Source organism: Heteronotia binoei, chromosome 6 (genome assembly GCF_032191835.1).
Source record: "Heteronotia binoei isolate CCM8104 ecotype False Entrance Well chromosome 6, APGP_CSIRO_Hbin_v1, whole genome shotgun sequence".
Lineage (NCBI taxonomy): Eukaryota > Metazoa > Chordata > Lepidosauria > Squamata > Gekkonidae > Heteronotia > Heteronotia binoei.
This window is the reverse complement of record NC_083228.1, coordinates 63,739,498-63,767,055: the sequence shown is the minus strand read 5'-3', so window position 1 is coordinate 63,767,055 and position 27,558 is coordinate 63,739,498. Positions and strand designations below refer to the sequence as shown.

General features: G+C 44.7%; 1 protein-coding gene across 1 annotated transcript in view; it reads left to right on the top strand.

Moving 5' to 3' along the window:
* Nucleotides 1-8,671, top strand: part of PLEKHS1 (pleckstrin homology domain containing S1) — a 79,995-nt gene extending 71,324 nt beyond the window's left edge. Inside the window, exons 13-14 of the mRNA XM_060242670.1 lie at nucleotides 5,981-6,116; nucleotides 8,518-8,671. Coding sequence (XP_060098653.1) covers nucleotides 5,981-6,116; nucleotides 8,518-8,568 — 187 coding nt within the window. The 3' untranslated portion in view covers nucleotides 8,569-8,671. The remainder of the gene's footprint in view (nucleotides 1-5,980; nucleotides 6,117-8,517) is intronic.
* Nucleotides 8,672-27,558: the final 18,887 nt, after the last annotated feature.

The following is a 27,558-nucleotide window of genomic DNA, read 5'->3' as shown; positions in this document are numbered from 1 at the left end:
ACAGGAAGGACATCCAGAGCTATGACTGTACCACTATCAAACAAAGAGCATGGATGTACTCGATCGGGAGACGCGAGTAGGGCAACATTCTTTATTAGGAGCACTTTGCAAGAGAGAGAACAGGCGGGCCGGGTCCCGCTTCTGTACAATCCCCGGTACAGCCTACTGGACAGGTCAGGCCAATCCTGACCTGTTAAACTTCCCGCCACAGCTGGTGATTGGTGGGGATTTCACGCCCTGCGCTGGAGGCGCCTGGGACCGCCCAGTCGCCTCTGCGCATGGCGCGTATGGCTGCCGATACACTACACCCCTCCCCCCCTGGTTAATGAACATAGTCCTTAAGGTAGGCGGGAGGTCGGCGCTCCCTGGTGGACCTTCTGGGGAGGTCCGGTGGAGGCGGCGCGGCTTCCGCCGCTGGTGCGTCGGTGGGCCGTGGTGTGGCCGGAGGCTGCGGGTCTGGTTCCGTCGGTCTCTCGGGCTCTGTCGGTCCCAGCGCTTCGTGCAGCGGTGTTGCCGGTGTTGGGGCCGTGTCCTCTGGTCGGGACTCGGTTGGCTCCTCCCCGGATCTCGCCCCTTCTGTATCCGCAGGTTCCTCCGGTAACATGCGGCGGCGTAGCTGGTCTATGTGCCGCCGTAATACCTGGCCCCCCTCGGTTGATATATCATAGTGGCGGGACCCCGTTAATCGTAGCACTCTGCCTGCCACCCACTCCGGCCCCCTCGCATAGTTCCGGGCGTATACTGGGTCGCCCGCAAAGAAACCCCTGGCTGCGTCCCGGACCTCGGGACTTCCGCGGGTCTCCGAAGCCCTGTCAGGGTGTAGTCTGTCTAGTCGGGTTATGAGCTTGCGCCCCATGAGGAGCTCGGCCGGACTCAGCCCTGTGGCCAGGTTGGGGGTGACCCTATTATCGAAAAGGAACGTGGCCAACCTGTGGTCCCAGTCGCCCTGCACGATTCGGCTCAGGGCTTCTTTTGTTGTGCGGACCATCCACTCTGCCTGGCCGTTGGTGGCCGGGTGGAAGGGGGCAGACCTTATGTGCCTAATCAGATATCTCTGGAGGAACGCCTGGAAGTCGGCCGAGGTGAACGCGGTCCCGTTATCAGAGACTATGGTGTCTGGGATACCGTGTGTGCATAAGACCCTGCGCAGCGCTCTGATCGTGGCTGTGGACGAGGTGGACCCTACGGGAATGACCTCTAACCATTTGGTGTAGGAGTCCACGATTATCAGGAAGACCTGCCCCTGGAATGGCCCCGCGAAGTCCAGGTGGAGTCTCGACCACGGCTTCCTAGTTGACTCCCACCATGTGGCGGGGGTGCTGGGAGGTTCGGGCCGTGACTCCTGACATATCTGGCACCTCCGGACCCAGCTCTCGATCTCCCCATCCATCCCCAACCACCAGACGTAGCTCCTGGCTAAGGCCTTCATGCGGACTATGCCGGGGTGGGTCTCGTGTAGGGATTCCAGAACACGCTTTTGCAGTGGGGGGGGACCACCACCCTACTTCCCCATAATAGGCACCCTTTGTGGGCTGCTAGTTCCTCCCTCCTGGTCTTATACGGCTTGAATTCTTCCCCCATGTTCCCTTCTGGCCAACCCCTCACCACCCAGTCGAGCACCCATGCCAGTGTCTTATGTTTCTGGGTGGCCCTGGCGACCTCCGCTGCGTGGAGGGGCTGCTCCGGGAGGCTCTCCACTAGCATTACCTGGTGTGCGGGGGCGGGGTCTGGACCTACTTCAGGAAGTGGCAGCCGGCTGAGTGCGTCCGCGTGACCCATAGCTTTGCCGGCTCGGTGGACCAGTGTGTATGTGTATGAGTTGAGGAATTGGTTCCACCTCAACACCCGCTGTGATAGAATTGGGGGGTTTGTCGGTCTGGGGCTAACAGACCGAGGAGGGGCTTGTGGTCCGTGGCAATAGTGAACCTCCGCCCGTACAGATATTCATGGAACTTGCGGACCCCCGCCACGATCGCCACAGCCTCCTTGTCTATCTGCGCGTAGTTGCGCTCGGCCGGAGTCAGTGTGCGGGAGTAGTACGCTACCGGTACCTCCCTCCCGTCCGGGAGTTGGTGCCCCAGGACTGCTCCCACCCCATAAGGCGATGCATCACAGGCCAGGATGACGGGGAGGCCCTCGTCAAAATGGTGGAGCACCGCATTGGACACCAGGACGTCCTTGACCGCCTGAAACGCGGCGGCTTGTCGTTTGCCCCAAACCCAAGGGGTTTTTTTGTCCAACAGCCGGTGAAGGGGCTCTGCAAGGGCTGCCTTGTGGGGGAGGAATGAATGGTAGAAGTTAAGCACCCCCAAGAAGCTTTGTAGCTCCGCTTTGCAGGTGGGGGCCGGGGCTTGCACGATGGCTCGGGTCTTTTCTTCCGTTGGGTGGATCCCCGCTGCATCTACGGCGAACCCCAGGAACTCCACCCGTGGGACCCCCAGCAAGCATTTCTCCCTCTTAACCTTGAGCCCCGCTGCCTGGAACCGGCGGAGCACCTCTCGTAGGCGGTTGCCGAACTCTTTGGGGTCCGGGGCGGCGACTAAAACGTCGTCGAAGAACGGCTGGACTCCGGGGATCCCTTTAAGGAGAGCGTCCATTATACTCTGGAAGATCCCCAGAGTGACGCTTACCCTGAACTGTAGCCTCCTCACCCGGAAGGCCCCCCTGTGTGTCACAATCGTCTGGGCCTCGGCCGTCTTATTGTCTACCGGGAGCTGTTGGTAGGCCTGTGCCAGATCCAGCTTCCCGAAGATTTTAGACCCCGCGAGGGCAGCCAGGACATGGCTCACCACCGGCACTGGGTAGGGGTTATCCTGCAGTGCCCTGTTTATCATGCATTTATAGTCTGCACAGATCCGCACCTCCCCGTTTGGCTTGATTGGGGTTACGATGGGGGTCTCCCAGGTGGCGTAGTCCACTGGCTCCAGGACTCCCTGGGCCGTGAGGCGGTCTAGTTCGGCCTCTATTTTTGGCTTCAAGGCGAACGGGACCCTCCTTGCCTTGAGCCGGATCGGCCTGACCGTGGGGTCTAGTGGTAGGGAGATGGCCGGCCTTTTGTAGCTCCCTAGGGGCCCATCGAATATGTCAGGGAACTCTTGGCATATCTCCCCGAACCCTCTGGGCGTTAGGGTTTGCCCCACCCCCTCCAAGCGGATCCCCAAGGGTTTGAACCACGCCAGTCCTAGCAGGGTGGTAAGCTGGCGCTTTACCACCAGGATGTCCAGCGGGCCGTAGAAGGGCCCCCGCTCGACTTCCACCCGCGCCCACCCCGCAATTTACACCGGGTTCTTCTGAAAGTCCCGGAGTATGAAGTCCGCCGGCCTTAGTTGAAGCCGCTGGCGGGGGCACAGCTTCCTCAGGGTCTCCTCCGCTATAATGGAAATGGAGGAACCTGAGTCCACCTCCATTTGGCAGGGGTTCCCTTTGATGAGGACCGCCATTTTAATTTTGTCGGGGGTGGCGAGGGGCAAGTTCAGTACCTGAAGGGACGTGGAGTCTGTGGAGTGGAACTCCGCCGACTCGTGATGCTTGGTCGGCCTCCGGCGGTTGGGCTTGGCTCGGCAAGCCCTGGCTATGTGGCTGGTCTTCCCACAGCTCTGGCAGTCCCAGGTCCGGTACTGGCAGTCTCTCCGGTCGTGGGGGTCGCCGCAGCTGGCGCACTTGGTGGCAGGAACCCTCTCCGACGCTGGTGGTCGATCGGGTGCTCGGGGGCGTTGGGCTGCTCTGTTGGGTGGCCCGGCTGGGCGACGCAGCTGGTAGGCTTCTCCCTCCTCCGGGCAGTCATGGTCCAGCTCCTCGTGGTGGACGGCGTCTGTCCGGGCCTTGGGAAAAGTCCTGGAGGTCCTCTCGAACGCCACTGCTTCGTTGAAAGCGCTCTGGAGGGTGAGCTCTTTCTTGGCGAAGAGCTTCTGCTGGAGCCTCTCGTCGTGGAGGCCCCACGTGAAGCGATCAGCCAGGGTGTCTTCCAGCTGGGGGAAGTTGCAGTTCCCGGCGATCCTGCGGAGGGCCGCCAAGTAGTCGGCGGCCGATTCTCCGGCCGCCTGGTCCTTTCTGTGGAACAGGAACCGGCGGGCCACCCGTGAAGGCTGAGGTAAGAAGTGGCCGGTGAGGAGTCTGCTGACCTCGGCGAAGGACTTCTCCGTGAGGCGGGCGGGGGCCGAGAGACCCTTGGCGATCTCGAATGTGGCCGCCCCACAGACACTCAGGAGAACGTCCCTCTTCATGCTGTCCTCCGTGACTTTGTTGGCCCTCAGGTAGCATTCGACCCATTCCAGGTAGGATTCCCAGGCCTCTGGATTCGCGGGGTCGAACGGCTCGACGTGACCGGTGGTTCCGCCCTGGTTGGCCATGGTGGCTGCGGCGGCGGTCGTGGCCTGGTGGTGCCCTTGGTCTCCTACATAGCCGATGAGGCTAGAATCCCATCTTCGTCGCCAGTGTAACGTACTCGATCGGGAGACACGAGTAGGGCAACATTCTTTATTAGGAGCACATTGCAAGAGAGAGAACAGGCGGGCCGGGTCCCGCTTATGTACAATCCCCGGTACAGCCTACTGGACAGGTCAGGCCAATCCTGACCTGTTAAACTTCCCGCCACAGCTGGTGATTGGCGGGGATTTCGCGCCCCGCGCTGGAGGCGCTTGGGACCGCCCAGTCGCCTCTGCGCATGGCGCGTATGGCTGCCGATACACTACAATGGACAACTTGTCAAGAGGGCCAGGGTCAGTCTCCAGGAGGTATACCATAGTGTAGACCAAGCCAAGGAAGAATCCTGTCCACTGTTGAGTGACATCACCTCACTGCCCTGCAGTTCCTATCAGCATACTTACAAAGACAAGGGAGGAGGTGTGGCACTACTGCTCTCTATACATGCGTGGAAGGAAGGAAGGAAGGAAGGAAGGAAGGAAGGAAGGAAGGAAGGAAGGAAGGAAGGAAGGAAGGAAGGAAGGAAGGAAGGAAGGAAGGAAGGAAGGAAGGAAGGAAGGAAGGAAGGTCGTGACTGAGCAGGTGGAGCTTCACAACCTACCTGAGAGTCCTAACCCAAGTGTTGAAATCCACCAGACATTAATATTCTCTCCAGCGATAATTTTATGTGACTATAAACTACCAGAGCTAGAATGTCATAATGAAAATAACACCACTGGCAACTATGGCAGGACTACTGGCAAACTGAAAGATTTGAATGGAACATCAAGAAATTACTGTCATTTCTAGTAGACTCACTATTTTGTTCCATCTGCTTTTTAGGATAATGAGGAAGCCCGAAGTTTAGGTATATGATAATACATTAATTGAGCATATCAAAAAGGACCTGTGGGTACTCTCTAAAAATAATGGTGCAAATCTTCTATATAGTCAAACTCAATAGTACGTGTAGGAATAGAATTTGTAATTTACAGATGTTCTTTTATGTTTAACAGTATTAGGGAACTGGAAGTTTGAGGACTTGCTCTCAGATCACAAAATCTTAGAACAAAGGTTAGAGACTGCAGTTTTTGTTGTTTTTCATACAAAAGTATGTTAAGCCATCTCTCTGGCTCTGGATGTATTATAATCCAAGGTCACCATCACTTTGGACCTTTAACCACATATAGTATTTGTTGCTAGTTAAAGTGTGTTTGTTAATAAAACATTTCAGATCCACAGGGGGAGGAAGCAAAAATTACACATACATTCTGATTCATATTTTATGCTGCTGATACGAAGATAGGATGATAAGATTTGCAATTCTATAATGGCACTTGTGCCCCTCAAGATCACAGTACATATTTCAGTTGGCTCCCATTTTACCTTCTTGCACTGAAATAGCCTCATTTTTCATTTATTGCTGGTATAAATTAATGAATTACCTCATTCATTCATCCTAGCTATCCTGAAATTTTGATCACCGAGCTGTTAGATTATGTGTGATTACATCTCTAGACAGGAAGCCATCACAAATCAATTTTCTGAAACTAATCATGTTGTTTTCCTTCTACCACAGTGTTTCCCAATGGAAAGCTCCACATCACTTAAACTGTATATTTCATCATGGGGATCATATATTGGCTGTGAATGACCTACATGTGAAAAGAATAGATGAGGTTCTTTTCTTCATAAAAAGATCCAAAAAAAAGGAGGTAAGACCCAGCAATTTAATTACTCAGTAGAAGCACAGCATCAATTGATGAATTAGGCTGCAGTCCTAAGAATGCTTCCCTGGGAGTAAGCCCCATTGAATACAAAGAGATTTATGATATGGACCTCCATACGACTGTTCCTTTAGTTCCCAGTCAGAATAACAAGTAGTAACAGGTCTTCCTTTGTTAGCCTTTAGATTCAATTTGAGCAGGTCTTCATCTGGGCTAAGTTAGGACATCTGTTTTAGCTGTCTGAGACCTGGAGCATCATGGAAAATATAATATTAAAGAAAGAGCAAGTACAGTAAAGATGAGTATTGACTATCCTCCAACCAGATTGTTTTAAATGGGCTAAACTTCTTTGCCATGCATAGGCTAGGGAAATAGCTGGCTTTCATAGAATATTTATGAACATTATAATTGTTTAGAGAGAAGATCAGTTACAGAATGTTGACAAATAATGCAACTTCTATGAGGGAAGGTCCAACAAATCTCTTGTGGGGCCAAGGGAAATCATGGGTTGTTCTATTAATAGAAGAGAGAAACTAAAGGCATTTGGAAAAGTTCTACTCAAACGAGGAAAATACAAGAGAAACTAAATTAAAAGGGGCCCAGGAAGCTAAGAGGCAAGATATGAAAAAGCAGACTGATTGACGGAAGGGTAGCACAGCAGAAATAGGAGAATAGGGGCACAGAGATACATGGAGATAAGGGAAAGTTGATGGCTGATTCACACATTCTGTTCTCATCAAGGCTACCACACATGTTCTTATCAGATACTACTGGAAACTCTCCACTGGAAACTTAATTCACCAACACATGTGGGACCAATCCAAAGGCTCATGCCTGGGAATTAAGTTTCCAAGAGGAAACTCCAGGCACACATCTGATTAAAAGTCTTTGAGGAGCCACAAGGCACATGTGTGAACAGGCCTCAGAATAAGGTCAAAGAGCTGAGGATGGTGAGTAAGGTTGCCAAGTCCAATTCAAGAAATATCTGGGGACTTTGGGGGTGGAGCCAAGGGTCTTTGGGTTAGAGCCAGGAGCAAGGTTGTGACAAGCATAATCAAACTCCAAAGGGAGTTCTGGCCATCACATTTAAAGGGACTGCACACCTTTTAAATGCCTTCCCTTCATTGGAACCCTAATGGTGAGACACCTAAGAAGTAAAATGAGAGTGAGGAGCCACACATTGAGCTGAGGGGCAGAGGTTATATGCTGTTGTTAGGAAATGGAATTTTGTGATTTTATTTGAAATGACCGGCAATGTCATCTTCGGCTGATATCAACCCCAGATTTCTTTCTCTCTTAGCAATTGTGTAAGGAGACCACTAAACACTGTAGGAATTAAATCTAGCTCAGTTTAGCCAAACATTACTAACCTGAAGCTACTTCATGCTCCACAACACTACCCAAGGAGTTTTCAGAGTTTCCAGTTCCCTAGCAGGATTCTCATGTCATCCAAATTAAGCTAATTAAGCTGTCTGGTAATAGAATTTACCACAGCATCAATTGGTACTTGAAGCCTATAATGCCTAACTTTTACAAACACTGGTGGAAGGACATTTTGCTCACTTAATATGTTGGAAGGAGTAGTTCTTTCCACTGCAGTCCCCATGGCACCTTCATAATCCTCAGAAATGGTATTTGTGCCCTATGTTTAATGAGTTTGTCACCCCTTTACTCAAAAATACAGAATTGCTGAGTGTGTGAACCCAAGTGTCATGGCTGCTGTCAGATACAAATGATTGTGTCTCCCTATCAGTGGCAAAATTCATAGGTGCAATAGTTAAGTACAAGAGAAATAATACTGAATAAGGTCTTTTAAAATAATTTTTGATTTCAGCTTCTGCTTTAAGCTTAAAGCAGTGATAGATAGATAGTATCTGTGATCATGAACATACGAAGTTACCTTCCTTTGAGTCAGACTATTGATCCATCTAGGTCAATGCCAGGGCTTTTTTTGTAGCAGGAACTCCTTTGCATATTAAGACTATACCCCCCTGATGTAGCCAATCCTCCAAGGACTTACAGGGCTCTTCTTACAGGGCCTACTGTAAGTTCTTGGAGGAATTGGCTACTTCAGGGGGATGTAGCTTAATATGCAAAGGAGTTTCTGCTGCAAAAAAAGCCCTGGGTTGTCTAATGCTACTGTGAAAGGCGGTAACTCTCCAGGATCTCAGAATGCTATTTCCTAACACCTTCTAACTGTGATGCTTTATCTTATCTATTACAAGTGGAGACAACCTCACAAAACTGCTTCACCAAAGATTTCTTCCACAGGCAAAGTTCTGCTCATGATTCTTGGAATTCAAGCTGTACTTGTTAACATTAAGATGGTGCAAGCTGTTGAGCTATTTAAAAATTCTATGATTTTTTTTTCTTCTCACTATTTCTAAAGGTTAAACTGACTGTACGTCGGCTCCCAGATTCAGAAATTTTTCCACATTAAAGGATGTAGGTGTAAAGAAAAGGAGCAAGGGAAGGTAAACACCAAGCTGTCCTACTCACCTATGCATTTCTACGAACAATTTACAGCAGACTGTAAACACAGATTTAGACTTTTTTGGAATCAGTGAAATTAACAGGCCCAAATCCATCTACGCTGGTTTGTTAATCTTGGTTTTTTCAAGAACTAGATGCAGCTTAGCCCAGGACTATTGTGCTCCAAGTCTTCACATGTGCATTTCTTTCCTTTCTGTAGCACTTCTATTTTTAATTACTTGATGCAACTTGGTTCTCTTTCTGTTAATTTAATACATTTATTTTCTTGTTTCAGAAGCTTATCACTCTTCATTTCTTTGGAGTGTAAACCCTGATAGATCACAATATGCATGTTTTCTCTTTGCTAGCAGAAGGACACTTTTGCTAGATACAGGTGTGCATGTGTATGAGTGATTTGGGTAACAAGACACTTGCCGGACAAGTGACTACACCAGATAGAGAGAAATGGCTTTTGCCTGTTCCTCCTGCTGTTGTTGCATTCTTAAATAGCTCCAAAGAGCCACTGATAGCTCTGTTGTGAAACTTACAGCCACCTAAGGCCATTTCTGTTTGCTGTAGTCACAAACAGAAAACAGCTGTTGTGTGTGAGAGAGAGGCAGGAAATTCCCCTTGCACATGTGATACAAAGTCCATATGTTATTCACCCATAAACACAAGGACTTTGTAATGTTTAAGTGGACTCTCATAAGCTTCCAACCCTGTGTTTTTCTAAACATAACCAAATTATGCATGATATTTGAGTCATTGGAATTTTCACTGTTACAGGGAAACACTGACATGGATTGGGGCCATTGTGCGGTAGAAGTAGGATTTATCTATTTCTTCCTGTGTTGTAATCCCCAAATCCTCCTCCTCCTGCCTCCCTCCCAGGCTTTGCCAATGAGGGAGAGTGTTATGTCTTGAAACATAAGCTAATGTACCGCATGGCGATCGCTACAGAGGCGACCAGGGGAAACCCACGGGTCCCCGGATGTAGCTGTCTAGACGCCCCACCAATCAAGATCTGTGGCGGGAAGTTTAACTGGCCAGGATTGGACTGGTCAGACTGGGGGCAGTTCTGGGGAATGTATATAAGCGGGACCCGGCCCGCATGCTCCCTCTCTTGTAATGTACCACCAAATAAAGCATGTTGCCTTCAAATCGTCTCGTCACTCAGTACATTACAGAGAGAGTTTCTTTCTCTCCCCCCTCCCAGGCTTTCTCTTCACACTTGACTTTCTGCACAAAGTAGTTGATCCAAGTGTGCTCTGAAACACATGGCAGAGTCCTTTTCCCATCTTAGCTTGTTAGCTCATGCCAGTCATGGATTCTTCTGATCTGCAGCACTGTAGCACATTAAGGCAGAAGCATTTTGGGGCTCTATTTTAGCCCTGGATGGAGAGTGTTCAAAGGTGGTTGGGATCCGTGTGTGTGTGTGTGTGTGTGTGTGGCAACAGTGCTTTTGTATTCTTCCTTTCACAAGTGGACTTGTGACCATTTTACATCATGTGAGGGTGCTCCTGCAGCTCTTGAAAACACTTGGGGCAGGGGAAGGAGTTCTACAGCACAAGCCCACAGTGGATTGGGGCATCACAGCATTTTAAAATCACTGTAAAATGGTAATAATGAATTGTTGCTAGCAACAATTTTGCCTTTTTTTTAAACTGGGCTCAACAAGGAGGATGGAGGAGGCAATCTTATTTGTAACCTTATTTGTAGAATGATCCCTTGTAGAGACTTTGCATTACATCATAGCTCATTCATAACAAAGTAAACAAATAATGTGCTCACAATAACTGTACTCCTTTGCCCTCTCTAAAAATTTTCTGGCTACAGGCCTGTCTTAGACTGATATGACATTTTGATATATAAAGTATATGAATACTGAGGAAATCAATATGGTCTGTGATTACTAAATATGCCTGCCAAAATTCTGCAGAAACTGCGCCAAATGATATTAGTTGAACATGTAGGAGCCCCTACCACATGCAACTTCCTCAAGAAGTCTAAGCATGTACATTGAGGTCCAACAGATTATGTAATCCAGTCTGGAAATTTGGCAGAATCAAGATCCAAAACAATCTCAATTGCTGGCCAGGCAGGGAACAAATGTAGTAGGTACATGTCTCTGTGGCACTTCTGTTGCAGAATCCTTCTTGAACAAGACCCTAGATAAATACAAATGAGAATATAAGTTTGTCAACAGTGACACAAATGATATAACATAATAACAACACGACCTGACAAAAACGTCTGTAACACACCATCCCAAACATATGTGATTTCACTATTATCGGTGACAAAAACAGCCATTTTGCAATATCTCCTCCTATGTTATGATAGTCTCAGTTGTAGCCTTAAAGAGACTGGTACTTTTCTGGACTGGAACAGGACTATATTTTCTTGTAAATTTCCAAAGGCAACTGCATGTTGAACAGGCTTCTGCCACCAAAAATATCCACCAATATACAATATCCACCAATATACATGGGAAACAAATTACTAGTGAGCAATGTTCCGTCTAGAGGAGCCCCGTGGCATAGAGTGGTAAAGCTGCAGTACTGCAGTCCAAAGCTCTGCTCATGACCTGAGTTCGATCCCAGCAGAAGCTAGTTCAGGTAGCTGACTCCAGGTTGACTCAGCCTTCCATTCTTCCGAGGTCAGTAAAATGAGTACCCAGCTTGCTTGGGGGGAAGTGTAGATGACTGGGGAAGGCAATGGCAAACCACCCCGTAAAAAGTCTGCCATGAAAGCGTCATTATGCGACTTCACCCCAGAGTCGGAAACGACTGGTGCTTGCACCTTTTTTTAAAATGTTCCCTCTAAGCTGCAGAGTCTTGTGAGCAAAAATTCTACTTTGTGAGCTGCTGGCATTAAAGTTGTGAGCTACTGGCATTAAAGTTGTGAGCTGCATAAATTATTGTGTTCTGGGGCCATCCTTGAGCTAAGACAAAAATGTGTGAGCTGGAGGCTAAAAATCTGTGAGCTAGCTCATACTAACTCAGCTTAGAGGGAACACTGCTAGTGATTAATAGGGTGTTTTTACACTGACAGTTTGTGACTCTCTACCACTGCATTGGAAACTCACCTTTTACATTACCTAACGTTCTCACAACTGTTTTGCATTGTTGCTGCCCGAAGCATCTACATTTGTTTCGGTGAGATGAGTTCTGATGCTGCTGCTGCAACGTTTTTCTCAAAACTAGTTTTGATCCGGTCATTTCTCTACAGGCATTTCAAACTTGTATTGTAGAGGTTTTCATCTGTTTTAAAAGACTCCTGCAAAAGCCACAAGGTGCAGTAATTTGCATGAGAACTGACAGCACTTGACATTTTTACATATCATTGCTTGCCTCATCTCGTAATTTAAATTTGTATTGTTTTTGCAGTGTTGACACGATTTCCAAGTAATCCTATACATTTAACTAAGCACTGGTATTCCTTCTGCCCTCTGATCAGAGACCCCCCTCCCCCCAAATTGAAATGCTTTCAGCAGGAAATATAGAAGTTTGGCTGCGCAAAATGAGCAGAGCAAATCCACCAATGTAAAAGGAAAATAATTAAAGCGGAATGGTGGCAGGTGAAGACTCTAAAACTCTGGATCAAACTGAAAGCAAAAATACCCATAAAGTTCTCTGGCTGCAAATATGCAAATTGCAGGTAGTAAGTTCAACCGGTAAGGAATCCAAATCTTTCAATAGCAAATATATAAACAAAGATCCTGAATGGGGTACAGAGTTTATAGTGTAATAGGATATATGCAACTTCACTCCCAATGGACTTCTCCAGTGTAGACAAGAAGAAAAAAATCAACACCCGACAATAATTTCAAGGTGTTCTCCCCTTTCTCAAGAGCCTGGAGTCTTATTTACATAATAGTGATTGAATGCATCAATTTCAAAGTGGAACAGCAAGCCTTCAGCCATTCAACAATGCTTCAGCAAAAGAGAAAAAAACTTATTTTTTGCTATTGCATGGTGGGATCCAACCCACCATTTTTCTTTAGCATCTTTGTAGCTCTTCTCAAGAGGTTTATCAGGTATAATTCCAATGTGAGCATTTCATGGTTTCAGCCAGAACAAAGCACCTTTCTTAGTCCAGCAGCCAGTCAAACAGGGTCAAGGTCTCTTGATATGTAGAGGGAATAATAAGGAGGTTTCTATCTAGAAGCATTATTTCTGTTAGTGACTGTTCCAGAGGGAGAATATCATAGTTTATATAACCGGTTTAATTGACAGGTCAATTTCAAATGAGATCACCTCTGATATCACAAAACCATAATGTCAGACTTTTATCCTCTTAAAGACCATCATATGTATCTCTGACAAGGTTCAATCATGATGTTGTCACAATCAGATACTTCTCACAAGAGAACCTGGAGTTTTTAGAAACGCTGCTGGCATTTCTAGTTTGCTTTCAGAATCTAACATTCACACACATTTTCAAGACAGGAGAACTTATGCCAAGGTTTCAGAGTCTCCACATTCCCCAAACTATAACAAAATAAATTCCATCTGTTCACCATGAAGACAGTAATTGGGAAAGACTGAGCTGCCTTCATGGTTGGAAAGTTTGAGAGCCAGCATGGGGTAGTGCTAGAATGTTGGATTGGGATCTTGGAGTTCCTGGGTTCAGATCCTCACTCTGCTATGGAAACTCATTGGGGGACTTGGGGCTGGTTGCTCTCTCTTTCAGCCAAACCTATCTCTCATGGTCATTGTGAGGATAAGCCAGAAGAGGAGAGGATGACATTGAAAGCTGCTTGGGATCCTCATTTGGGAAAAAAGGGAAAGTTTTTCAACAAATCAAATTGTACTTCAAAGGATGTCAACCAGCAGTAAGCTCAAAATCTTTAGCACCCAATACCATGAGAGAAGCTGCAGGTTCTCCAACTCATTCCCTTACTCGCCTGCTGTGGAGAACGGGACTTCAGATTAATTTCTTTCTCATCATTCATTCATTCATTCATTCATTCATTCATTCATTCATTCTATAGCCCGTGAGAATTATCGGTCCCACACAATAGTCATCAGCTGGCTTTATATTAGGAGAAATATTCTTCCCAGCTTCCTAGCATCCTCTGTGTATCTTTCCATCCTCCCCTTCCCCTCCCCTCCTCCCATCCCTTCCTGCCTTCACTCCCCTCTTCTCAGGAGAAAATCTCTCTTCAGAGGTCTCTTGCCTTCTCTGACTAGCCTACTCTGCAAGAACTAGGTAATTGTATCACCTATTCCCCCCCCACACACTTATTCAGCTAACCTCTGTAATTCCTCTTGTATGCTTGAAAATTATTTGAATGGGATGTAACTATTTGAAAATCATTTCCTATAATAAAATCCACTAATTTAACCAAAGGATTCTCAGTGGTCTATCTCCATAAACATTGACAGAGACCCTGCTTCACCTCAGCTCTTGTAGACTTGCCATTTTGAGCTAAGAAATATTAATATTCCCCAACAAAAAGCTGGTTGAGGTGGCAACACTACATTCCTATGCTCTCTGCTCTGAACTACCTTCTACTTTTCATGGTCTGTCTGAATACCTGAATCCAAACAATGGATGCACCATTTCTACAGGGTAAAACAATGGTTGATTCCAAATTTTAAATGATGATTCTAGTGTCACTATAGCATTTATGGTAAGGGGATCCCACATGAGCCTGCTCCCTCCTGCATGCTGTTTAACATCTACATTAAAAGGAATTTCAATATGCTGATAGCACCAAGCTCCATTTCTTCTTAAGAGCTGAATCATGTTGTTCTGCAGAAAGCCTAAAGAGGTGCTTGGAGTATTAGCTATGGCTTGTTTGTGCACAGCAATTGGTGTGTGTGCGCGCGCCACCTTAGGAATAAAATGAGGCTTGCCATTTTAGGAAAGAAATTAAAGTTCTTTAATTTAAAGGAACTGCATGCCAGGATATGAAAGGATGAAAGCACATTCTAGTTAGCTATCTCGGCTAGGATGGACAGAAGTTGCAGAGAGCACATCTTGACTTCATGGAGATTGGACAGAGAAGCAGGAATAGAAGGAGGTTAGACAGCAGGAAGGAGACTCTCTGACAGTAGCAATCTGAGTAAACAAAGAGACAGCAGCAAAACAGACAAAAGGAAGAATACAGAAGTAAATTATTTGTGATCTTATGCTAAGCTGCTAGAGCATTATGCTATTAGTAAATAAAACTCAGCCTATTCTGGAAGAGATTTCACTTCTGGAAGAGGTTTGTAGCTTTGGGATGCTGGTTGATTGGAACAGATATTTAAAAGCTGGCTTCTTCCATGGCATGTAACATAGGATTGCCATCTGACCTCTTTGCTCCAATAGGAGCAAAAATGTGGGTGGAGGGAGGGAGAGCAATATCACACAACATTATGGCTAGGGTTGCCAACCCAAGGATGGCAAGTCACAGGAGACTCAGTCCCAGAGTGTCCATTGCCTGCAATGTCACCTCTGGCATAACCATGAAGTGCCTAATTACATCCCTGACAATTCTTTAGCATTTGTCCCAAACCCTATGGTTTAACCATAGATTTTTGGGTGATTGCTAGAGTGCTACCAGGTATAACATCACTTCTGGATTGCACCAGAAGTGACATAATAGTACTGGGATGCTGATTGCCCCCCCTCCCAGTTGAGTGGTGGCAAGAATGGCCAGCAGGAATGGGAGGTCTATTAAAGCAGGAGAACTAGCAAGCCTAGTTACGTGATTTCCATTTGTGCCCAGAAGTGACATCACAATACTCTAGTTCCCTAATCTCTATGATAAGAACCAAAGAGATTTGGAGAATTCCTAGAATGTAATGGTTATGCAATATTGCTTCACACCCACCATTTCTGCTCCTGCTGGTACAAAGAGCAGCAGGAGGGGGCAGAACCTTAGGAAAATGGTGGGCAATCTGGAAAGCCTAATGTTACAGCTTTGATCAGCTTTTCTTAAGAAGTAAGATTTTGCTACAATATACTGTATTATGATCACAACCAGATTGCATTATTGTAAGGTGTGCTATGTGGAGTTCCCTTTGATGACTACTCAGAAGTTTCAGTGAGTTCAAAATACCGCAACCAGAGTATTGTTGGGTTGGATATATATCACTGATAAACTGCCTGTATCTTGGCACAATTCCAAGAGTTTATTCTTAATCTAACCCAGGCATTTAGTTACTAAATTCTCCTGGTTACCTTTTTAGTTCCTTTGACTATGTTAATATCTTACCAACTGTATTATGACATGTACTGGTTTGGATTGTTTATTTGACAGGCCATTTTTAATTATTCTGTAAACTAATGTTGACTTTATTATTCTGTAAACGAATGTTGACTTCAGTCCTTTGCTATGTTCCTTTGTCATTCTAATATAATTGTTACCAGTCTGGGGCATTTTTGAAAGCGGCTGCTATTTAGTTTTTCTGATCGGTTATGATTGTTTTAGGGTTAGTTTATATAATATAGTGGGTTCAATGCAAGGAGGAGACGTGGTTGCAGTGATCATAGCTCTCTTTATTAGTTACAGCATGGTAATGGCTGAACTAGAAGACTGCTTTACTGGGCCAACAGGGCCAACTATATACATTTCAAGGTTCCAGTGCTAGGGCTCCATTGGATCATTTAAACCAGTAGGGGGCCTATGATGGATTAGGGCAGCAGGGATTTGGCTCCTACTGCCTTTGTTCCTTAGTCCCCAAGCTCAGACCTAAAGGCTCCAATGAGCCAAGCAGGAACCTGGTAATAGCATCATTAGTCCACATACACAACAGTTTACTTACTGAATTGCTGCAGGTAGTTTTGTCTGGAGAGGGGTTAGAGAAATGTGCTAAAGAAATCTACAACATATAGCAACTTTCCTTGTTCTGCATTAGGGTTACCAAGTCTGACTCAAGAAATATCTGGGGACTTTGGGGGTGGAGTCGGGAGCAAGGGTGTGACAAGCACGATTGAACTCCAAAGGGAGTTCTTGTCATCACAATTAAAGGGTCTGTACACCTTTTAAATGCCTTCCCTCCACTGGAAATAGGGGCACCTTTTTTTGGAACCCATAGAATTGGACCCCCTGGTTCAATCTTTTTGAGCAGTGTTTTGAAGAGAGGCACAAGATGCTATGCTGAAAATTTGGTGCTTCTACCTCAAAAAAACAGCCGCCCCCCCCCCGAGCCCCAGATACTCATGGATTAATTCTCTATTATACCCTATGGGAGAGGGCCTCCAAACTGGGGGATCGCCTGCCCCCACCTGGGGATTGGCAGCCCTATTCTGCATTCTTTTTTTATAATATTAACTATTCAATAAACCTTCATTCCTATACTCTAACAAGGTTCTAAATTCTCACTGAAATAGCCTGTATCTCAGCCATACCATGTTAGATTGCATATGGATTAAATATTCCTCTATAGATATATTTAAAAATCCATATTAAAAAAATAGAAATCAGACAATATCTTGCAATATTTTTTGCTTTCATTTTGCTGGCTGATGGGCACTCACCTGTTTCAGAGCTGCATTGCTACTTCCTTCTTGGGAAGAGAAAGGAAGATTTGTCGTAGATCTAGCCATGCTGCTAGAAACATTGCCAGCCTCAATGTTTGACCACTAAGTAAACAGTGCTATTAGAAGCACCTCAATATGCCAGCTGCCCAAAGGGCTTCTGCTGCACCAGAAATCCTGTCATGAGTCATGACCAGTAGGTGTACCACAGCTAAGCTGAGGCAGTTTATGCTCTTATGACATGCATGGATTCTGTCCTGTACCTCTTCTTTCCATCCAATAGTCCAATAAAGTCACTGAAAAGGTCTAGATCAGAGTTGTCAGGCCTGTGACCCAAGGGCTCCTATCAGGCCTGTGAGCAACTCACTGTTATCTGCTTCCTTCTCTCTTGCTCACTTCTTTCTGCATCACAGCTTGCTTTGCCAGGCTTGCTCAATCACATAAGAGCTACAGAGCAAAGCCTCTATTTTCTCCATTGGCTGACCAGCACACGAAGCAGCTTATGTACAAAAACTTGCAATGCCCAGCCATTTCATGTTTTTCCCTGGGTCTTAGGCTCAAAGCATTGACCATGTGATTTCTGTAATGAATGTCAATAAATCAAAAGTAGAACAACACCTGAACAGTGTACTCAAGATTGCTACAGCACCGATATTGTCTCCAGATTTTGATGTAACAGTTCAGAGCAAGAGATGTCAGTTATCAGAAACAAATAAACAAAATATTGCAAGACTCCAAATCTTTTAAACATGTTTAAGGGTTTTATTAAAAAAATATTTAATTGTGTTTGTGCCGTTTGCAAAGTTTATAACTCCTCTACCTGGCATTAAATTTTCTGACACACATGGCCCAGCCCTTCAAGGTCGTTTATGTCCGATCTGTTCCTTATAACAAATGAAAGCAAAACCTCTGGTCTAGATGTAGCTGAAGAAGTGAATAGTGACTCATGAAATCTCATACCCTACCACAAATTTAGTTACTCTTTAAGGTGATACTGGACTCTTACTCTTTTCTACTGAAAAGGTCTGCATTGGATTTTTTAATCAAGCCCTCAGTCAGACCCCTGCAAGTGGCAGGAAATGCCTAGTTTGTGATAACTGGGATGCCTGCATGGTAGGAAAATGAGATGGTGCTCACATCTATCTTGAGATTTAAATGTTAGCAATTGTTCTGTTTTGTTGTCTGGGAAACTCAGTAACTTGAAATTGACCTAATTGATTAAATATCATTTTTATTTAGTTGCTGCAACCCTCATCCCTTTCAAATATACATATGTCAGCAGTGAGAAAGCTGCAGCTGTGGCTTTAATAAGAAACTCATATTAAGGCCCTCGTTTCCTTTTCCCAAAAGATCTGCAGCTGTTGTTCCAGCCACTCCCAATACCTTTTGGCTTGGCTTCACTCCAAGTGTCACACTCCATCAGTGTGATAATTATTACTTGGAGGGTTTCATTTGTTTTAGTCACTGAGTAAAGTGATGAAGGCAGTTCATGAATTCACTGGATATGTAGTTTATTGTGGGTGCACAGGTTGTTTCTGCAAAGCTGCAGCTGGCATCCACAATTGCTCCTTGGAGCTTCTTGGTGCCCCTGCTAAGCTTGTTATCTGAAAGAGGGGCTATATCAAAAGAATGGCTGAGACAGAAATAGAATGGAAAGCAGCTGTGCATTTGGCTGGGATCAGGCTTTGGATATGTTTAGGAAGTAAATCAGGACACTGTTTATTCATTCTGTTTTCACAAATGCAGTCTCTTGGAGAAAAAAAATTCAGCGTATAATAATCATAATAGACACTTTACTGCTTATAATCTCAACTTGCAAATAGTTGGTGGGGAGGGGAATGCTGAACGAGTTAACTAATGTGAAGACAAGAAAGAAAGGGAAGGAATGAAAGAAAAGTAATGAGAAATGCAGGGCTAGCCCTGCCACTAGGCAAACTAGATGATTGCCTAGGGTGCCAGCCTTCTGGGTGCGCCAGCCTGGGCACTGCAATTCATCTGTTTTTGAAAACTGATTATCAGTGCAGGGGGAGGGGGCATGCCAGAAGTTAGCCTTGCCTAGGATGCCAGATAGTCTAGAGCTGGTCCTGGAGAAATGGAAAAAGGAAATCAAGAAAGAAAGAGGAAGATGAACGAGAAGGGACTGGAAACCTCTTTCATTTTTTTCTTTTCTTTTGCCGTAGACTGTGTCCCTTTCTTTCCTTCATCATATTCAAATCTTGTTCAAACCTAACTAGGGTCTGTCTATGAATAATTACAACACCTGTCCTGTTTTCTCTGTCAGCAGAACTACTATTCTGGTTCATTCTCCCTTATCATGTCCACATTACTGCAGTGCTCTCCTTGATGATTTTCTTTACAACCTCTGTCATATCTTCTTTCTGTGTCACTCTTGATTCATTTTTCTTGCATATTTGCATGAACCAAACCATGAAGCAAAATTCATGATGAATTTTGCCCTGTTCATTGTTCCTGACAGAAGTTCATGAGGGGTCTGCTGTCACAAACTTCCATGAGCTTTCAGAGCAGGTACATTCTGTTTGTGGTTCATGCATGAGGCAGAAAGCCGGGTTTAAAGGGTCTTAAACTACTGCTTTCTGTCCCCTTCCCCCACACAAAGGCTCAAAGACAGCAGAATGGCCAGGAGGTTTAAAGGGGCTGCAGCTGTTTTTCAGATTTTCTGCAAACCCCATTTAAAGAGACTGTGGTCCTTTCAACAGCGTTTGCAGAACCATGAGCCCAATGAACTAGTTTAGTTCATGAATAGATGGTTCAGTTTGTGGTTCCATTAGTGGCTTGCTCTGAACTTGAACCACATGTTTGCAGTACATCCCATCCATAATATTTGCCCATCTTTCTCTCCTTGTGACCTCTCCACATCGGCCTCCCCCATTTAAATCCTTCTCACTGATCAAATAATTTCTTTTATTGCTACTCTTTTCTTCACACCAGCTCTGGCTCCTCATACCTCTTATATTCTCTGTTCCCTCTCTCTTGCACTCTGTTCCCTCCCCACTCTTATAGGAGTTTAGATAAAAATATGGAGCACAGGTCCATCAGTGGCTATTAGCCCCAGTGTGTGTGTATATATAAATTTTTTTGCCACTGTGTGACACAGAGTGTTGGACTGGATGGGCCGTTGGCCTGATCCAACATGGCTTCTCTTATGTTCTTATGTTCACCATTCCAATCCCTCAGTTCTTGATTAAGCCCTAAATTTGGTGATTTGCTATGGAAACTGAAAATCCACTGACCAGAGATGGCTATCTACACCCTTAGACTGCACTGAAAGAGGAACAAGTCAAGAGCTTCTGACAAAAAGACTTTGAAATTGCCAGTACTGTTTGATATTTCTATTTCATCTCAGTAAAAAGTGAATGCATCAGAGATTGAAGACCTTTTGGGTGACCCAGTTTGGTGTAGTGGTTAAGTGTGCAGACTTTTATCTGGGAGAACCAGATTTGATTCCCCACTTCTCCACTTGCAGCTGCTGGAATGGCCTTGGGTCAGCCATATCTTTCGCAGAGCTGTACTTGAAAGGGCAGCTGCTGTGAGAGCCCTCTCAGCCCCACCCACCTCACAGGGTGTCTGTTGTGAGGAGAAAAGATATAGGAGATTGTAAGCCACTCTTAGTCTCTGATTCAGAGAGAAGGGTAGTTTATAAATCTGCAGTCTTCTTCTGAATGATGGGCCCCATAAATAAGGCAATTTTATGCTGGGCTAATAAAGGATTCATTTTGTCGCAGTTGAAAGTAAATATTAACTAAAGCAATGATATTCCTAGCCTGTGTCAGGAAGTAGCTCATGGTGGTGGCAAGCAGGACATTATGGTATCCATACATCTCTGGATTTTGATTATTGTAATCATTTACTTGCTGCCATTTTCTGCTCTGGACAGAAGAATCCAAGAGGCAAAGCATCACAAAAGTACAATGCACAACAATGATGAATCTAGTGTATCTAGAATATCTTTTTATGTAATTTTAGAAAAGTGATATCCATTTTTGTGTGGTGCTAGATGTAGCCCATTGAAAAGCCATGAACTCTCTGTCAGTTTGTGGATACCCTGTTACCTCATTAAGGTATGTCATATGGAAGAAATTGAAGTGGGAAGCGATATCCCCTACGTGTTCAGTTTTACATAAGTGCTTATTTTAGATTTTGTTTGTGCTGGTTTCTATCAGCATGATACTGCAGCTCCTGACTGAGTGGAAAAGTCCAGTTGGTGCCAAGGTACTCATTAGAGACATGATAACAAGATGGCATTGTATATTAATGGTTAATGGATGAGAGAAGCAAAGAAACAAAAGGCATCTCAGGTCACTTCAGCTGTTCTTGTGCCTGTCCAGCACAGTATTGGATAGCACCTTTTCTGTGCAACACTTTGAAAGGGCTCAAGGTATTTCATTACAAAAATAATTCTGCTCTCAAAGGACTTTTTGTCAAAGTAACTTTTCCAAGAGCAGACTACTTTACACCCACTATCCTCTCTCTCCCTCTCCCTCTATTGGTACCTTTTCACTGAGCATTACGTTTTTCCCATTCCCTGTTTAACAATTGCAAGAGGAAGCAGCCATAAGGGAAAACTGTAAAGATGGAAGTTTTTAATTGCCTAGCCTCTTTATTAACTGGATTTCTAATTAAGTACTTGTGTGATAAGTTTCACAGCATCTTAAGTGTTTCCCAGACTTACTGAAAATAAGCCAAGACTTAGATAGCTCAGACTAGCCCAATCTGGTCAGATCTCAGAAGCTAAGTAGGGCTGGTCTTAGTATTTGGATGGGAGACTACTGAGGAAGTCCAGCATCATGACACAGAGGCAGAGAATGGAAAACCACCTCTGAACATCTCTTGCCCTGAAAACTCCATGGGGGTCACCCTAAGTTAGTTATCGCTTGATGGCAAAAGAAAGGAAAAGGAAAAAAAAATACAGAACAAGCAGAATGCTACAACAAATAGGGACCCTCCAAAGCTTTCTAGAAGCAAATGGGATGAATTTGGGTCTCTTGATCACAGCAAATGGACCTATCAGTAACATCTAATCAGCAGTCACTTCAAGAATTGCTTGACGGCCAGAAGTTTTTCCTCTCTCCCCCACCACCATACTTTAGGAAAAAGACACCAGTCAGAGGATGAGGGACTGGCAAAGAGGAGGAAGGGGAGTTTTTGCATCTTGCACAAAAGAATTTAGAGCCATGGGATGACCCATTCTGTTGTTTTTGGAATTCAATGCAGGATCAGTAGCTTTTCTTTTCTTTACTTCCACTGTGCACCGCCTGTACACTGGTAAATAAAACAAGAATTACAAATACATTAGTGCTTTTTCATCCAGAGGAAACTATTTTTTTAATGTTATATCTTGCTGTTTTGCTAATTGGGAAAGTGGAGAATATATAACAATACAATGTCTATCAGGCAGTACACTTCAGTACCCTTTGAATGATGAGTGCTTGGGGAACACTGATACTCATGTAGCACTTCCATAGTTAGAATCATAGAGTTGGAAGGGACCTCCAACCTCCTGCACAATGCAGGAACTTCACAGTACCCCACCCCCACACACACATACATCCCTAGTGACCCCTGCTCCATGCCCAAAAGATGACAAAAACCTCCAGGATCCCTTGCCAAACTGGCCTGGAGAAAATATGCTCACTGACCCTCGAAGTGGCAATGAGCATTTCCCTGGGTGTGTAAGAAAGAGCCACAAGAACTAAGCACTGATGCAGCCCTTCCTGCTCTCCTTATCCTGATCTGCCTAATTTACAGCAACACAAAGAGTAACGTGGAAAGGAAAGAAAAAAACCAAGCCCCAAGGCATTCACGAAAGACCAGCCTCAAGTATGAAAGTATAAAGTTTATCAGACTGTTTGCGCAAAAGTGCAAAAAATCACCCGGAAACCCAATGTCCTTTCAATTCATGGTAAAAGTTCATAGTCTTTACAGTGGAAGTCCGGGAGAAAGTTGGCGAAGCCATGAATAAGGAGTCCAATGCTCCAGAGGTTTCTTTCAACATATGCCGGTGTAGGGACAATTGGCAGCCCAGCACGAGAACGCAAGAGGGAGGCACGTATTGCCTTGTTTCACTGAAGGCTTATACAAGCTTCAAAATACATTCAAAAATTTACAAGAGGCACAAAGCTCAAATATTCTGCAGAGTACAAACGGCCTGTTCTATTGAGAAACCACTCCAACGGTCAGGAAGTTCTTCCTAAAGTTTAGCTGGAAACTCTTTTGAATTGATTTAAGCTCATTGGTTCTGGTCCAACTTTCTGGGGCAACAGAAAACAATTCTGCACTATCTTCTATATGACAGACCTTCAAGAACTTAAAGATGGTGATCATATCACATCTCAGTCATCTCCTCTCCAGGTTAAACATACCCATCTCCTTCAACCTTTCCTCATAGGACTTGGTCTCCAGACCCCTCACCATCCTAGTTGCCCTCCTCTGGACACGTTTCAGCTTCTATATATCCTTCTTTAATTGTGGGGCCCAAAACTGAACACAATACTCTAGGTGAGTTCTATGCTTTATCTCACCCTGGCAGTATTCTAGGATGTTCTTATTATCCCTGTTTTACGGCAGGTCATTCAAGCTGAGTGAATGAGTTTGCAAAGAAGATTCCATAACCTTTGCATTAAAGTCCAGCCCTCATTGGCTCCCAGTCCCCAATGTCCCTCTGCACTCCTAATTCAGAGTTGCCTTGCAAACTTTTTTTTTCCTGGCAGGGTTCCTAGCAGCTGCAGGACAGGTTAAAACTGAGCAGGTTTCTCTTGAGATGCACAAGCTAGCTTGGCATTGTGGTTAGAGTATTGGACTGGGACCAGGATCCAATCTCCACTCTGCTGTGGAAGCTCATTGGGTGACCTTGGGTAAGTCACTCTCTCTCAACTTCAACTACTGCACAGGGTTCCTGTGAGGATAAACCGCTGGAGAAGTGAGACTAATGTACACCACCATGAACTCCTTGGAAGAGAGGGCAGGCTAAAAATGTGCTAAATAAATACATATTGTGATTTCTGCTGGTCCTACAGCCATTAAAAGCACAGCAGCTCTGCCAGATAAAGATGACTGGGGATAGTGTGGTCCAATGCATGTTCTAGATTAGCAGCCTTCAAGAAATTGGATTGCTTTGCGCAATCCCCCAACATACAGCTGTCCTTCATCTAGCTAATTCTCATCATTCAATCTCTTTTCCTCAAAAGTAGGGATCCTCGCTTCTTTCTGCTGAATTTCTTTTAGGCCAGGGGCTTGCTTTTGCTTTGGTTGGATGTATGATGATGTCTATGGCAATTGGCTCAAATATAAAGTAAATCTGCACAGTCAAGTATTTATTTGAAAGTGATCCTTTTAATGATGGGGCAAGCTTTGTGCACTGGGTTAACCCATGAGGGTAAATAAATGGATATTTGGACTAATGTCAGAATGTTTAAGCTAACTTCAGAGCTGTCAGACATGGCTGTGTTTCAAAGCTGCTTTCATCTGAATGCTTTGATTTTATACATAGTGTACTTTGTATACAGGAAAAACCCATGAAGATTACAATGAAACAGCTCAGCAAAATAGTGGTATTGCCTTGTTTATTCATGGCCTGCTGTCTTGCTGCTCCATCATCAAAAACTCCTGGCATCATTTCCACCCCCGCCCCCCATCTACCTACTCGTTGTCCAGTTTGGGACTATGTTTGGACAAAATATTATCTGTGACCCCAGAACACCCTTAGTGCATGCTCCCATTCTACTTTGTAATATTGTCTTCATGTTATAATTGACAGAATTATCTGACCATTAACATTCCAATGTAAAACAAATACATAACAATATGCATTTTTACCTAGTAGGGGTCTTTCATTGTCAAAGGTTAAATGTCATGGAACATATCAGAATCCCAATAAGCAACTGTGGACTTTAAATGAGCAGAAAAATCTAATAGCTGATCCAATGCCCAAGATAAAATAACGACTGCTTAATGCTCCTGCTTCTTCATTAGTTTCATTTTGCTACCCTTCTGTGGACTCCCCCCCCCCCATTTCTCCATGTAAAAAAGGTAAAGGTAGTTCCCTGTGCAAGCACCAGTCATTTCTGACTCTGGGGTGACATTGCTTTCACAACGTTTTCATGGCAGACTTTTTATGGGGTGGTTTGCCATTGCCTTCCCCAGTCATCTACACTTTCCCCCCAGAAAGCTGGGTACTCATTTTACTGACCTTGGAGGGATAGAAGGCTGAGTCAACCTGGAGCCGGCTACCTGAACCAGCTTCCGCTGGGATCGAACTCAGGTCGTGAGCAGAGGGCTCTGACTGCACTACTGCAGCTTTACCACTCTGCGCCACGGGGCTCCATTTAACTATATGCTAATACCTGCCCAGCTGTAAGACTATGCTTTGAGCCAACAAGGCATAACTGAAGTGTAAGGCCAAGCTACACAATATGCCTGATGTGTGCTGGGTCAAGGGGCTGCAACCAGACTCACAGATGTATATCAGGGAACTCGTCTTAATAAGGACTTGTTTCCTCCCTGCTGTGAGGGAGCACTTCATGAGGGGAGAAGGAACTTTCAGTTTCTCTTCCACCTGTTTTTGCCAGTAAGAAGTGAGATGGGGAGGGAATTTTCAGCTCTTTTCTGAGAGAAATGGGCTGGAAAGCACCTCCACCTCCCTAGCCACTTGCAAATGGATTGAGAGGGAAACTGGAATCTTCTCCCCCTCTGCCTGCTCCCTTGCAGTGCTGAGCAGACAAGTGCCAACTACAGTTCTCAGGCAGCCACTGGCTATTTCATGACTTGGGGCTGGCTCATTTGGCATTGACCAGAACCTGAGGCTCTTCCATTGTTGCACTGGTCCTGTACAATGGGCCCCTGAAGAGGGGAGGGAAGGCCCCTTCCTGGAGATTTTTTGGAGGTCCTGCCTGTTTGCCTTTGAGGGGAGGGCAGAGAAATCTTGGTTTCAAACTGAAAATGTTTTTATCTAGTGTTGTAAGCTGCCTTTAACTTGCTTAATGAAAGGTCAACCTAGACTACTATCTCTTCTATGACAACAGTGACTTCTGATTGTTCAAAAGAAGCCAGAAGGTTAATAGGACTAATGTGGTTTAACATTATTCTGACTCTCTTGACTAATGGAATTTTGACTTATTTTTTGTTACTTTTTAGTACATCTGTTACTGATGCTCAAACAATTCAGGTATAAAGTAGAGGTTCCTTCTCTGCATTCAATTCTTAGCCTGTGGATTAATTCTGGTCTTGCAAGTGAAGACAAAATAACATTGCATTCCTACATTTACAGATTAGCTCACTTCAGTATTTTACAGCCCAATCCTGTACATGTTTGTTCAAAATTAAATTGGATGCAACAGACAATAAGATACAAAATATGTGAAGTAATCTAACCAACATACTTGTTTTGCAATGACTATATAGCTGAGTTGTTATAAAACTGGCAACTACCAGGTAAAATGATACCATTTATTTTATAAGAAGTCATACAGCTGACCCCAGAGTCCAATTTATGAAAAAAATTACTGCAGAATTTCATTCCCATTGGACATTTTGCTTCCCTTGCCACCCACTGACCAGGCAAGCACCTTGGAAAAACCATACAGAGTAAAATAAGGAGGACTCCTGATTATAAGTGTTTTTCCATATCTGCTTGCAACTCCAGTTTAATAATCCAACAACCATTTCCCTTATTAATCATTTTGCTTTACAGGCTCCATTTAGATGTACATAAATAATGTCATCTTAAGTTTAAGATCATGATAGCAGGGGGGTTTTTTTTCCACCAGCATGTGGCCAAGCTAAAGCAAGAATGTGGATGCTGTTAATCATGAAAATTGGATGACAGGTTGAAAAGTTGCTGTTGGCCTGCATGGAAGAATCATAAGGGTGAAAATGTAGGATAGTAACAAGTATATTAATAATACATAAGAAACCTGGGAACACACTGCTCCGGTCAAATTTGGATCCATTCTCCAAAGACAATGGGAAGTTCTAGCTGATAGCCAGCCTATCCCAGCACTGAAGACTAGACAACCTCTGTTGGCATCTGTCTCTGAGACAAGATGTACTGAAAAGTTACAAGTGGTCATACTGACTTTTGCCAGTTCCAACAAAACTTTCCCAAGATTTTTGTCTAGACAACTCCATTTATGAACTCCTCTATCTCAGGCAGCCAATTCCTCTTGAAACTCACACAAAAGAAAGAAAACTGATTCTTCATGGTAATACCCCAATAAGGTGTGAAAGGTCAAATAAGCATGAAGCATTTGCCTTTCTCTCATGCTCAATTTTTCAGTCTGAACAGACACTGCCTTATTGAAGAGTATCTTGACTGAGCTGTTTCAGACCTTTGATTAGTTATTATCTAGTGTTAAAAAGGGGGGAGGACATCATACCTACAAAATTATTAACAGTGTGTTACAAAGAGAGAAATTTTCTCCCTCATAATATTTGGGTTTTCTCCGTGAAGATGGTAGACAGCAAAGCC